The 13873-nt window shown below is 37.8% G+C and overlaps 1 protein-coding gene across 7 annotated transcripts in view; it reads right to left on the bottom strand.

The window, feature by feature from the left end:
- Window positions 1-13873, bottom strand: part of RBPMS (RNA binding protein, mRNA processing factor) — a 185899-nt gene that overhangs the window by 84909 nt on the left and 87117 nt on the right. For all 7 annotated transcript variants that reach the window (XR_010127163.1, XM_054497942.2, XM_054497944.2 and 4 more), the window contains exons 2-4: window positions 11071-11148; window positions 8094-8132; window positions 6547-6609 (exon numbers count right to left, since the gene is read on the bottom strand). Coding sequence is in view for 6 of the 7 variants with exons in the window: in XM_054497942.2 (XP_054353917.1) it covers window positions 6547-6609; window positions 8094-8132; window positions 11071-11148 (180 nt within the window). In the remaining variant the exon portion in view is untranslated. The remainder of the gene's footprint in view (window positions 1-6546; window positions 6610-8093; window positions 8133-11070; window positions 11149-13873) is intronic.

Below are 13873 nucleotides of genomic sequence, written 5' to 3'. Positions count from 1 at the left end.
CTTTTAACTTACATGCTATTATAATCGCAGGGAGGTTTTATAACATCTAAAAACTGCAGGGCCACCATGAAGAGAACAGAGCTAGAACAAAGAAAATCTGGACAGATTCTAGAACTAAATAATCACACATTGGGCACTTGTTAACTAGTGCTTTCTTTCTGAATTGTACATGGGTTAGGAGTCACTTTTGGTGGTATGCCTTTCATGGTGAGTCAGTTTCAATTTTCTTTGGGGGGAGTTCACTGGACATGGCTGTTTGTCAAGCTCCAAAGTGCATGCACATAGTTGAGAAAAACAGAAGGGCCCAACGGCCCCACATCACAGCAGCTTTATACTGGCACAAGCCTAGTTCCCAGCTCTGTGACGTCAAATGGCTGCCTTAAAAGTCTGCAAGTCAAGAGTTAAGCAGTTATAAACAGATTTAACAGATAAACACTAGATCAGACCCATGATCTCATCTGGCAATCCTGCATATTTCCCATCTAAAAGTCCCAGCTGGGATCTCACTAATTGGGCCTCTTTAACCCACTTTCAGCAATATGCTAAATGAAACTTAAGGAGAAAATTTCAAAACTGATAAGAAACATATTGATATAGTGTCTGGTGGGGGCCATGGGAGTTGAGATAGGCCATCTGGATGCTTATATTTGTAACAAGTTTTGTTTGGTGGAAATAATTCACCTAACTCACAAGCTGTACAAATATTAAGATCAGAAGTCCTAACTTGCACAGGCTGTCAGGAAAACCTGTGGTACAGGAAACAGAGACTGTCTAACCAAGCCAAAATGTTTCTGTGTACCCAGTGCAGGTCTTGACTGCCCTGGTATCCCTCCATACTTAACGGTCTGTACCAGTACTTCTGGCCAAGAAAATATATTCATGGTACAGGTTTACTTACAGAGCATTTGCAAATGCTTTTGCTTGTTTTCCCTTTACCATTTCGAAGTAAATAATACCTCCATCTCACAAATGAGAAACTTGGTATAGAACTAATGAATTAATTATATCTAATTGTAAAGAACCTTGGTAGTTGGAAAGCTCAAACTATTTAGTATAACAAATTATGTACAAGGCTGTAATCACTGTGATATTTATAAATAACTGTAGTGTTTATTTGAATGCCAGGAATTTATGGAAATGAAAATAGGGCTAAGTTTTCCTGATCATATCAGCTGTTTTTTCAACATCTGACACTATCAAGTCTTTTCTCAGCATATTTTCTTACAAATTAAAGTTTTCTAAAATTCTCTCTTAACTGCAAATACTATTGAATCAAAATTTTTCAATAGTCAAGAAATAATTTAATATCTTATATATTTTTAGTTTACATACAGTTTTTCCATTTATTATTAAGGTTCCTTTGCAATGGAAGTCTGAGTGGCAGCCATTTTACCTCTTTTAAACAAAACTGCTTTTCAACTCTTTATTCCAAAATCTATTTAGACCTTGAGAAAATACCTTTCCTTCAAGTTCTGTCTTATTAAAAGAGTAATATGAGGGTTGAGTTTTTCCCCCTTCTGTTACTTATTGACAGGTAAAAGAAACGCAGTTCCATCACTTAGAACTGTCACAGAAATGTTACTTGTCCCTGCTAAAAGAAACATTTTAAGTCATGTGAAATTCCTACAGATATCAAATCTACTATTAAAATCAGTCAAACAGCATTTAGCAAGAATCCACGATGGCTTCATATCTACTAGAATGGTTATAATTTTAAAAACAGGAACAAGTTTTGAATGCAAAATGGTGCAACTACTATGGAAAAAATTACAAACCAAAGTAAACAAAAAGCTAACATATGATCACCACATGACCCAGAAATTCTACTCCTAGGTATACCCAAAGGAATTAACAGATTCAGATAGTTACACATCAGTGTTCACTGCAGCCTTATTCACAATAGCCAAAACATGGAAACAATCTAAGTGTCCATCAACAAATGAATGGATAAACAAAATGTACATATCCATATAATACAATTTTATTTAGCTATAAAAAGTAATTCGATTCTGGTAAATGCCACAGCGTGGATGAATCTCAAATGTTATGCTAAGAAAGAAGAGCCAGAAGCAAAAAGACAAATATTTCATTATTTAGAATAGGCAAATTCACAGAGAAAGCAAGCAGATTAGAGATTACCAGGGGCTGGGGAAAAGGGAGAATGGGGAGGTATTTACTGCATTAAGGGCTACAGAGTTTCTGCTTGGGTTGATGAAAAAGTTTGGAAATAGTGGTAATGATTGCACAACATGGTGAATGTAATTAATGCCAAGAAAGAGTACATTTAAAAGTCATTAAAATAGCAAAATTTTAAATGTATTTTACCGTAATTAAAAAAAATAATGTAATATACCAAAAGCCATTGAATTGAATATTTTAAATGGGTGAATCATATGCAAATTACATCTCAAGAGCTATCTGGAAGAAAAACAACACTGAACTTGGAGGTTCACTGATAATTAGAGATCACTTAGATTAATGAGTATAGTTTGAGAGTAAAGCAAATTACTACACTAGCCTAAGCAATTTTGGTTGGGAAGGCCATTTGTAGTGATGTACACAGACTTCTCTAGTTCTCGTGTAACATAATACAGTCTAAGATAAAACCTAGCCTAATAACAACTATCCAAAATCAGGGAAGGAAGGATAGCAAATGAATGGCACATATACTAAAGAGTCCAAAACTTTTTAAAGTAATGACCAATTTCCAAACACCAGTAAGACAAAACAATGCCATAACAGGTCATTACAGAGATCTCTAGGTTAGCAGAGATCATGCACAAGCCTGAATTGAAGGTTAACTACAAATCATTCTTATTTATAAAAACAAGATTCCTACTAGACAATAATGACAATTTGAGGTCCTCAAAGTTGCTGGAAATAGCTAGATGGTTTACTCCCACATCTGTTGGGGATCTTTACCCTTCAACATGCTCTGCTTCCTGTGTTCCTTTTAAAAATTTCCACAAATCAGAATTTTTCCTAAATCTAGCTAACTCCCTATATTAGTGCATTTGATTTACTTTCCAAAATTATAAACAAGTCCTAAAAATAATTTGATACTTAAGATTGTCACTGCCCCCTTCCTTTAGCTTGGAAATTCAAAACAGGTACAGAAATTACAAAGTGAGTTAAGGACACAGAATAGGTCAGATATTTTGCTGTCAGGTTAAAGAATGGAGGGGGTTTTTAATGATGTGGATTAATGAGACCAAAGATAACCTGAAAAGAAGTCTGGGTTTGTGTTATTCTTTGCCTAACGTGGGACTTTTTGCTATAGAAATAAAACGTACTGTATTTAACTTCAGAAGGTTTAATTCCCTGATAAAAGTTCACTGTTACAACTTAATTCAATCTGAGCATGTTTTTCCACACAATTATCAAAATGGCTGAAGCCCAGTCCAAAAATGGAAGAAAATAGATTTTAAAAATCAGTCATTTTGAGAAAAGACTAATCATTAATACTAACAACTGAACCAGATAGCAATCAAGACAGAAACAACAAAAAGAGAAACTAAACATGGAGAAGTGGTTCTTAACACTGAACTATTATACACAGAGAAACTTACTGGATTCAGGCATATGTTTCTCAATAGTGGAATAAAACAAAACATTACAATATTGAATTCTCTCTCCAAAGGAAAGTAAGAAAATGTTGTTAAGAGAACCCTGGACAGATGACATGAGAGGAGAAAATTCTGTAATGGCTACAAGCATCATATGTTTTTAACTCATCAATTAGAAAAGATGACCCTGAAAACAGCCTAATATGTTGGATCACAAAGAATATACCTATTAGCTTCATGATTAAATACATTACCTTGAATGGGTCTGCTCCATGGTCACATACCAAACTTTATGGTGGCAATTTGTCCTGGACATTGTGAATTAAATAGTCTGTAACTGCCACAAGGAAAAATGCAGCAACATCCCATGTACAAAGCAAGCAAAAGATGTTGTATAAAATGAACAAGGCTTAGATGCAAGAAGTTTACTTTTAGTTGCCTCCTAGTTGGAGCTCTAAACTTACACCTGCTGACTGAATCACCCATCCTCTCCACGTCTGTTTCCCTAACTACAACATCACAAAGATTTCTAATACCTCTACTACTTTACATAGAGAAGTTCAAAACGTCAAGAAAGAGATCAGCCAGGAGCTCAGTAAATGTCCTACACTCTTATGTAAGTCAGCTTTGGGCAGCAGAAAGCCCAGGCTCATTATTCCACAGGTAAATATGAATTTTCCCTCAGGCCCACAAAACAGGACAGAATTAGACCTGTTTTATTTGGGGTCCTTCCCAAGTTATTAACACATAAGCAGCAAACTATTAATGATTAAAGGAGAGGATAGTGCTAAAGAAAGGCGTACTGCCAGTGAAAAAAAAAGAATGGAGAGCCTAGTGCAAGAAGAATAACCTAAAACCAGACCTCAAGACCAGACAACAGTGATCTGTGGCCAGCTGGCACAGGGGCAAACAGGGTTAAACACCTCTATCATTATATTACAGTAGGTTCATTACCTGCTATTTGTAATGATAACCTTTGGGCACCAAGAAAAATTGAAATTATGTTCACTGTACTCAGTATGGCGAGGAAACACAGTTTTTAAAAAATATTATCATTTAAATATTAAAAAAAACAAAAACAAACAAGCAAAAAACTTCAGGCTGGGTGTGGTGGCTCACGCTTGTAATCTCAACACTCTGGAAGGCCAAGGAGGGAGAATCACTTGAGTCCAGGAGCTGGAGACCAGCCTGGGCAATACAGCAACACCATGTCTTTATTCTTTAACAAACAAACAAACAAAACCCTTCAGTTATCTTTAAAAAACAAAAATGCAACCTACCACCTAAGGGAATGTTGCCTTGTCAGATAACAGGTCACTATAAAAGCCTATTGTTCAGAAAATGAGTCAGTGACATCTTTATATACATAGGAGAAATACAGTAAAGCAATGAGAGCCAAGTCTGTGAAGCTTCCACTGCTTGTTACTTCCTTTGTAAGAACAATGAAAAGAACATGGTGAAAACTTCATCTAACATAACTTTAAAGGACCCAGAATATTTCTGCATTTAGAAGGTTCCCACCCGGTTAAAATAAAACACTGCTAAATTGAAATTGTGGTTCTACTTTTAAGTTTAAAGAGTCATTATACAGAGAAAATTCTGGTTTTATGTATTTAATGCAAAAATCATAAAACAACTTTTATATCAAAACATTCAATTATACACCATGCTTCGGTGTATACCACTGGTGCTCAATAAATAATTGGTTTATACTTTGTTATACAGGAAAGGAACAGAGTGAGTAGGCAGTTATTCTGACAAGAAGGTCATTTATCCAAATGCAGAAAAAGTCTGGACTCTGGAATTCCTGGAATCCTAAGATGTTCCTATATGCTTTATATGAAAAACCAACAACAATTAAGGTATTTCTTTTCAGAGTGTACACATTTTTGTTCCAAAGTCTAAAAACCTTTTAAGGTTGTCTATCAATGACACCATTATATGAAGTATAAAAACTTTTCCTTGGACCTCTAAGTCATCACCTGTATCAGGTCTCTCCAACAGCACTCTGCATGGTCTACTCAAAGGAGCAGCTGCCAGGGGTACCTGCAGGTACCACAGCAATACAAAGGCCAGACACAAGTTCCCAGAAGCCTCCAAAATGGTACCTGTATTACAACCAGTCAAGTGGCCACTTGCCTTTTAGGAAGCACCCTAAACACTTCAATCAGCACTTGTTCACAGCCACTTAGGCCAACTGCCTAGAGCATGATGGAGCCAGCCTTCACTGAGACTCCTCACTTGAGGATTCATCCTCAGCATCTGAAACTACATTCTGCTTCCTTTCACCTTCTCTAACTTAGTTCCCTTAAGTTGTTTAGTTTTTCAACATACTAAGGAGGAAAAATATTCACCAAAACAATACTGGTAAAAGTCTCAAAACACATGGCAAACAACATACCTACAAACCAAATACAGATATATCTACTCAATTACAAATGACTGTAATTTATTCTATTACAACACACGTCTTTTGGGAAAGCCTTATATGTAAATTTTTAATCAACCAGAATAAAGGCTATGACCAGTTTTTTTTTTTTTTTTAAATGCTGCATATCTAAAAGGAAAGCCTCATGAAATAAAAAAAGCCAGGATTTCAATCTATTCTGAGAGTAGTCATTTAGAGTATAATGATGAGCAAGCTAACATCTGAAATATCTCCTCTGGAAAAAACAAAGCAGCACTACGCACCACCATTGGATGGGATGGGGCTAGATTAAAATAAGACCCACATCATCAGATATCAGATATTCTGAGCATTTCATTCACAGCAATCAAAAAGCAGAGTGCTATTTAATAATCTGCATATCTGATCACAATTCTTGGAAAAAGCTCTTTAGAGTGCTAATTAAATTGATGAATCCCTCCCTCTTAGATTGTACAGTCATATTCTTTCCACTTGATTTCCCATCCAAAGAGATTCCATTACTTCCCACCACCTCATATGGAAACCCCCTACAATTACATCATTAGTACTTACATTCAAAGCATTCTTTGCAGCTTCTGCTTCTGAGCGACTGTCAAAACTGACAAAACCTACAGGCTGAGAAAAAAAAAAGAGAAATATGAAGAAAAAAAATCAGATGATGTCTGTTTTTCTAGGTCAAGGGTGACATCAAACTGAAGAGCTAAGATAAAGAAATGACCACAGGCAATGGGCAGAAATAAGAAAGCGAAGTCCCGAAGAATCATGACTCAGTGGCTTAGCCAAATTTCTAATATGAATCAAAGGGATGGTGAGGGTAGTTCTTCAAGGGCACAGCTGGGGAGTTAGAGAATCATAAAAAAATCTAGAAGTGGTTGAAAGGTGAACAGCAGTGAACAAGGGAATAGAGGAAAACTTGGGTTGGAGAGGCTCTACTTTCCTAAATCAAATTCACTGTACCTCAGTTTCTTCATCTTTTAAAATGGAAAGAGAACCGAATCACCTTTTGGTACACTGTAAGTGCAAGAATACAATGACACAATGATAAAACCCCTGGACTCTCACTGCATGACCAAAATTACAAAGTGAACATTCCTATCTCAAATCCTAAGGGATGCCTTAAAAAATCCTGTGCTGGCTGGACAGGGTGGCTCACGCCTGTAATCCCAGTACTTTGGGAGGCCAAGGCGGGAGGATCACGAGGTCAAGAGATCAAGACCATCCTGGCCAACATGGTGAAACCCTGTCTCTACTACAAATACAAAAACTAGCTGGGCGTGGTGGCATGCGCCTGTAGTCCCAGCTATTTGAGAGGCTGAGGCAGGAGAATCACTTGAACCTGGGAGGCGGAGGTTGCAGTGAGCCGAGATCGCGCCACTGCACTCCAGCCTGGCAACAGAGAGACACTCCGTCTCAAAAAAAAAAAAAAAAAAAATCATATTCTTAATTAGGCTGTTCTGAGTAAATACAGAAAGGCCATAATCCCTTTGGACTCCCTATCTTTCAGTATAGAAGGGTGCCTCCAAGATCATTCTTCTCATAAGCCAGAGAGATGAATAGTGATTGGAGAGGTGTGTATGCCAAGAGTTTAGCTTAAAAAAAAAAAAGTCTATAGCTACAATCTCTAAGCTTGTAGGAACTATTAGAATCACTGACTACCACTTCCATTTTGTACATTCTCTGTTCCATTCTGGACTTGGGACTCTGCCTTAGTTTAGGGGTTTGACAGACAGCATGATCCTTCACTATCTGATATTCACATTGACTGTAAAAGTTTGTTTAACCTTATAAAAAGAAATGGGAAAGACTTGGGAATAAAAGTGAATTTAAATAATAAACCATTATTTTCATTGAACAAACAAATCAATCTCAATATACCACTGTGTTTATCTTCCTCTGGGACAGTCCCTGAAATTCCAGCTGAAGATTACAGAATTACGAAGCATTTTCCTGTGCTAATTCCTAATACATCTCACTCTTAATTCTAAAGACAAAAAACCCCTCAAATTCTAATGGGAATAAAAAAAAAGAATGTCAAGCCCCAGCAACATTCCTGAAGAAAGTAAAAAAGTGATCTTTATATGCCAGTTTGAAATGCTTACCTGTTTAGATGTGAGCTTTATAAGAGAACCCTCATAGCCCTGAAAATAAAGAAAAACCAAGTTTAGCCAAAAGTAACTGTAGTAATACCATCTTGTTCATGTAAAAATAAGTTCTTTATTGATTACCTAACTCTTCTTACAAATGTCTCCTAAGTTATCTGGAAAAGCAAATTACACACATGCATGTGCACGTGCACACACACACACCTGTTTGCATTCTTGGGGCCTTAAAAAAAAATCAATCTATGGATTTATCTGTGTTTCTCTTCCTTCTATTTTTGTTCATTAAATTACACAATGGTAGAAAAATGAGTGTCTCTGTTAATAGCAATCTTTTTGTTTTCTTGGTCTAGATAAGAATAGTTTTACAGAACTAGGCAAGGAAAGAGGGTAAATTTAATACAACAGGAAGGTCAGAGCCATGTATTGATTTGGTCATGTAGCTGCTATGAAATAACAACAATAAAACATTAAGAATATAGTGGGGCCAGGTGCGGTGACTCACACCTGTAATCCCAGCACTTTGGGAGGCCAAGGCGGGCAGATCACGAGGTCTGGAGATCGAGACCATCGACACATGGTGAAACCCCATCTCTACTAAAAATACAAAAAAATTAGCCGAGTGTGGTGGTGGGTGCCTGTAGTCCCAGCTACTCGGGAGGCTGAGGCAGGAGAATGGTGTGAACCTGCGAGGCAGAGCTTGCAGTGAGCCGAGATCGCGCCACTGCACTCCAGCCTAGGAGACAGAGCCAGACTCCGTCTCAAAAAAATATAGTTGGTAAAACTCCCTGACCACATTTTCAAAACTGCCAGAAATGGTTAAGCAGGCAATGATGTTGAATTTTGTTGAGTTACTTTGCTTACTTACTGAAGGAACCAGTTTTCATGTTGCTCTTCTGATTGGGACATGCAAAAATAATCCCTTTGGGTTTTTATTCCAGCCCATGCTCAAGAAAGACAGAGACACTCCCTCCCTCTTTCACTCCCTCTCTTCACCCCTCCCGGCTCCTCAAGATAAGGATAACAAAATGTGTTTATTTCTGAAAATAATCAATAGCTGGTGGCTTGCATTAATGGACGACACAGGGGAAAAACACACCACTTGACAGGATTGACCACTACACACATCAGTGCAGAGACACATTTGCAGACTAGGGTCAGCCTCCAGGGACTTTAATTAAAAGAGGGTTGTCAGGAATGTACTAGGGTGCTGACTTTCTCGTCAGGGTTTCTGGGCAGGATGTTGAGATTGATTCATCCTTACATCTTCCCAGCAGAGAACTATGTTACCAATTAGCTACCATAAACATTTCACCTCAAAGGCCTTGAGCTCTTATGGCCAGAGAGGTCATGATTCACAGCTCTGCCTCTTCCTTTCTTCAAGGTGCTCTCTTCTGAAAAAACTAGAGGTTTAAACACCATGAAGGTCTCAAAGGCAAAGGACAATTGGATATTTCACTCAAGTAAAATACCACTGGTAGGGATATACTGTGTTCTCAAGTCACAAACAGAAAAGCAGTATAATATAATAGTTCAGAACAGAGAGGGCAGAGTCAGACTGCTTGGGTTTGAATCTTGCTCTGCCATTTTTTATGTGCGTAAACTTGAGCACAATTTATTTAACTGCTCCAAGTTTCATTTTCCTCATTTGAAAAAATGAGACTCACCCACTTGAAAGGATTGTGACAATACTTTAATAATTCGTATAAGGGGCTTGCTGGTGAATGTCTCTCTCTATACACCCCAAAACATAACAGTATTTTATACACTAAGATCAATTTGCTTTAAAAGTTTGCATTCTATAAAAAGGATAGAAAAACCGTCCCTTTTATAAAAGTACAACTCGGCAGAAGAAACTCAGGAAATTCTATAAAAGGTGGCACTCTCTCCATACCACCTTCTCTTCCTTTCCCACTTCCTCCCACCTAACCTGGCACCTGACCTCTGTTTCCCTGGGCCGTCATCATTATTGTTGCATTAAAGGGACAGCTGTCAGGTGGAGTTATGTCCATTATGACATGGTGCCCTCTTGGCACTTAAGCTAGACTGTTTTATCTTTGTTGGTTCTAACTGGCTGCCCCCGCAACCCTCCTTCCTCCTCCCCAACACTAGAGTTTTTAGTTGTCATATCCAATTCCATCTTCCCAAGAAGCTGAATCCTATCCCTCAACCTGTCATGCCTCTATCACTGGGGACCTGTTTCAATGAGGATGATCTTTAACCAGAAATCAAGATAGCCCATCACCTAATCATAAGTGTGGTCCCTGCCAGGCACTGCTGCTAACACATCCACACTGACCAACTTAAGACTTCCTGAACACAGGCCCTTCCAGAGAAGGAACATATCCCTTCCAGGGCCCTGATTTGATCAGTTCCAGCTTTCTCCTATCCTCCAAAGGCCAACCTTCAAAAGGTTTCTTCTTGGCAGCATGGTTATTTTGGCTTAGTTTCTACTAAGCGCTTGGTGTCTAATCTCCTATGAAGTTTTCAATCCTAGCAACATTAAGTATCTATCAAGTGATCTTATTTCCATAGGAAGGACAGGTAACTGCATTAAATATTCCAATAAACGCCAGGAAATATTATCCTCAACTCACACCTAGGTATCCCTTAAAATTTTGTTTTACTTTGTTTGAAAGTTTTACCATGGAAAAAATAACGGTGGTTAGGTTCTTAACCCAGTTCGTAAAAACCTATTTACATTTCCAAAGAACAGTATCAACAGTACTATTTCAAATAATAAGGTCTGAAATTAGGAATAAATCTTCACTTACATTATTGAATTTGAAATATAAATATGTAATTATCCTAAGTGAGACTATACATTAGAACTCAGTTATTAAATCTCCTTTACTCATTAACCTTTTAAAAACATCTGTTTTCTTCTCAAATATACCATTTCTTGCTCCAAAAAGCCCTCGGAAAGCATAGAGACTTTTGTCTCATTTTATAATTTCTGAAAGATAAAAAAAGGTACCTTAAATGGTCTGAAAAGCAGATAGAGCTCCCGAGGTTTGATATCCAGAGGAAGGCCACTGACAAATAGGGTCCGGACCTGGAAAAATAAATTTAGGAAGTGATCAAGGGTGTGGACACTCCAGAGAGTTAACTCTCACCTGAAATCTCAGAAACATATTATTCCAAATATTCCACAACTCATACTAAATTCATGCTCTTTCCATGATACAATGAATACTTCACTGTTAAGATGCCACTAAGCCAACTCTTTTTTTTTTCCTTTTTAAATTTTAGGGGAGACGCAGCCTTCTGTGTAATCTTAAGGTACATCTCCTAAGCCACACTTGAATATTTCTATGTGAATTATTCAGAGTGAATTACATCTAGTTGATTTAAATTTACAAGCTAACTTTTCCCAACTAGCCATTGCACACTTCTAAAAATGTGAAGGATGGGGGGAGGTTCCATATAATTTAAATATTAGCTTAAGAAAAAAATGACATGAGCACAGTAAATCTGCCACTCCTCTGCCCTAAATAGAGGGCCTACATAATGTGCTTCAAAAATAATATAAAAACAATTTGTTTTCTCCTGCCTGTTTTGTTGCTGCATTCCTCACAAGCATCAATTACAATAACTTTAATAAATGTAAAAGTACAGTTAAGCCCAATGCACCTAAATAGTAACCAAAATACATTAACTCTACATCTGTTCAGTTCCAAAACAGCAGGGCCAACCTCACTGACTACTGTTCCCATTGCGTTGTTGTTGTTGTTGTTGTTTTTTAAGTACTGGGGTACATGTGCAGGATGTGCAGGTTACAAAGGTAAACACATACCACATGGTGGTTTGCTGCACAGATCAACCTATCACCTAGATATTAAGCCCAGCAACTATTAGCTGTTCTTCCTGATGCTCTTCCTCCCCTCAGGCCCCCAACAAGCCCAATGTGTGTTGCTCCCCATCATGTGTCCCTGTGCCCTCATCCTTCAGCTCCCACTTGTGAGAACATGTGATGTTTGGTTTTCTGTTCCTGTGTTAGCTTGCTGAGGATAATGACTCATAGCTCCACCCATGTCCCTGCAAAGGACATGACCTCATTCCTTTTTGTGGCTGCATAGTATTCCATGGTGTATATGTACCACATTTTCTTTATTTAGTCTCTCATTGATGGACATTTGGGTTGATTCCATGATTTTGCTATTGTGAATAGTGCTGCAATGAACATACATGTATCTTCCTAACAGAATGACGTATATTCCTTTGGGTATATATCCAGTAATGGGATTGCTGGGTCAAATGGTACTTCTGCTTCTAGATCTTTGAGGAATCGCCATACTGTCTTCCACCCACTGTGTTTAAGGCACAATCAACACATACGCCTACCATGTACAAGGTACCTGGTTACGGTGCCACTAATAAAAGTCATTCAAGACACATATGTAAATACACGTAGTGCAAAGTGTAGAGTACACACTATGTGCTTAGTGTCTACTAAAACACAGAACACAAGGGAAACACCAGAGAAAGCATCTGAATAAGAATCTAAAGGATGGGCATTTACCAAATAGAGCCAAAAGATTAGGTGGGATCCCTAAGAATCACAGGCAGAGAAAAGCATTCACCAAGGCAGTGAAATAGGAGAAGAAAGAAAACATTCTTGGGGAAGGGCAAGCCAAAACTAAACAAGAAGCTTAGGGTCAAACACACAAAACACCAAAAGCCACTGGCTCAGTAATTTGATCTTGATTCAATAGGCAAGGAGTAGCTACTGAATTATCATCATATTTTCTATTTCTTTTTCTCCACTCACACAGATGCAACATGATTGAAAATTCGATGCTCAATTGTTCAATTGTTAACCATGTATATATATACATGAAAGATTTTTCCTCAGTGAAAGATGGGGAGAATATTAGACCGAAAGACAGATAGACAGTGTGCTACCATGTCTGGCTAATTTTTTGTAAAGATGGGGTTTCACCATGTTGCCCAGGTTGATCTCAAACTCCTGAGCTCAAGAGATCCTCCCATCTCGGCCTCCCACAGTGCTGGGATTACAGGCATGAGCCACCTCGCCTGGCTTTAGGCTTCTTCTAGATTCCTAACACTTTTCATTGTTTCCTGTTACACAGAAGTGGGAATCACCAAGCAAGGCCCTTTTACTGACCCAGCACAGTACACAGTAAAATGTCATGCCATTTGCATGTAAGTGTGTTTGATAAACACTATAATGATGTAAATAGCCCCAGAATTCTGAATGCCTTATTTTATGATTTATTTATAAACAGCTTTATTGAGGTTATGACTGATAGATAATAAACTACACATCTTGAAAGATTTGATGTTTTGACATACGTATAACCTAAGAAACACCACAACCAAGACAATCTATCACCACCATCACAACCAAGACAATCTATCACCACCAAAAGTTTATTTATGCCCCTTTAATCCTTCCTCCCACTCTGTCCCACCATTCTCCATCCCCAGGCAATCACTGCTCTGATCTCTTTATATTAGTATATATGTTTCAAACACTTATATATGCAGAGGGAACCACAGAGTATGTACCCTTTTCATCTGGCTTCTTTCCCTTAGCATGAAGTGAAATTTACTTTGAGATTCATCTATGTTGTTGAATGTATCAACAGTCTATTCCTTTTTATTACTGAGAAGTATTCTGTAGTGTGGATACACCACAGTTTATCCATTCACATGTTGACAGACACTTAGGTTATTCTAGATTTGGCTTTTACAAATAAAATGGTTATGAACATTCATGTACAAATCTTTGTATGGATGTATACTTTCTTTCTTTT

Source organism: Pongo pygmaeus, chromosome 7 (genome assembly GCF_028885625.2).
Source record: "Pongo pygmaeus isolate AG05252 chromosome 7, NHGRI_mPonPyg2-v2.0_pri, whole genome shotgun sequence".
NCBI lineage: Eukaryota > Metazoa > Chordata > Mammalia > Primates > Hominidae > Pongo > Pongo pygmaeus.
This window is presented reverse-complemented; position numbering and strand designations above follow the sequence as displayed.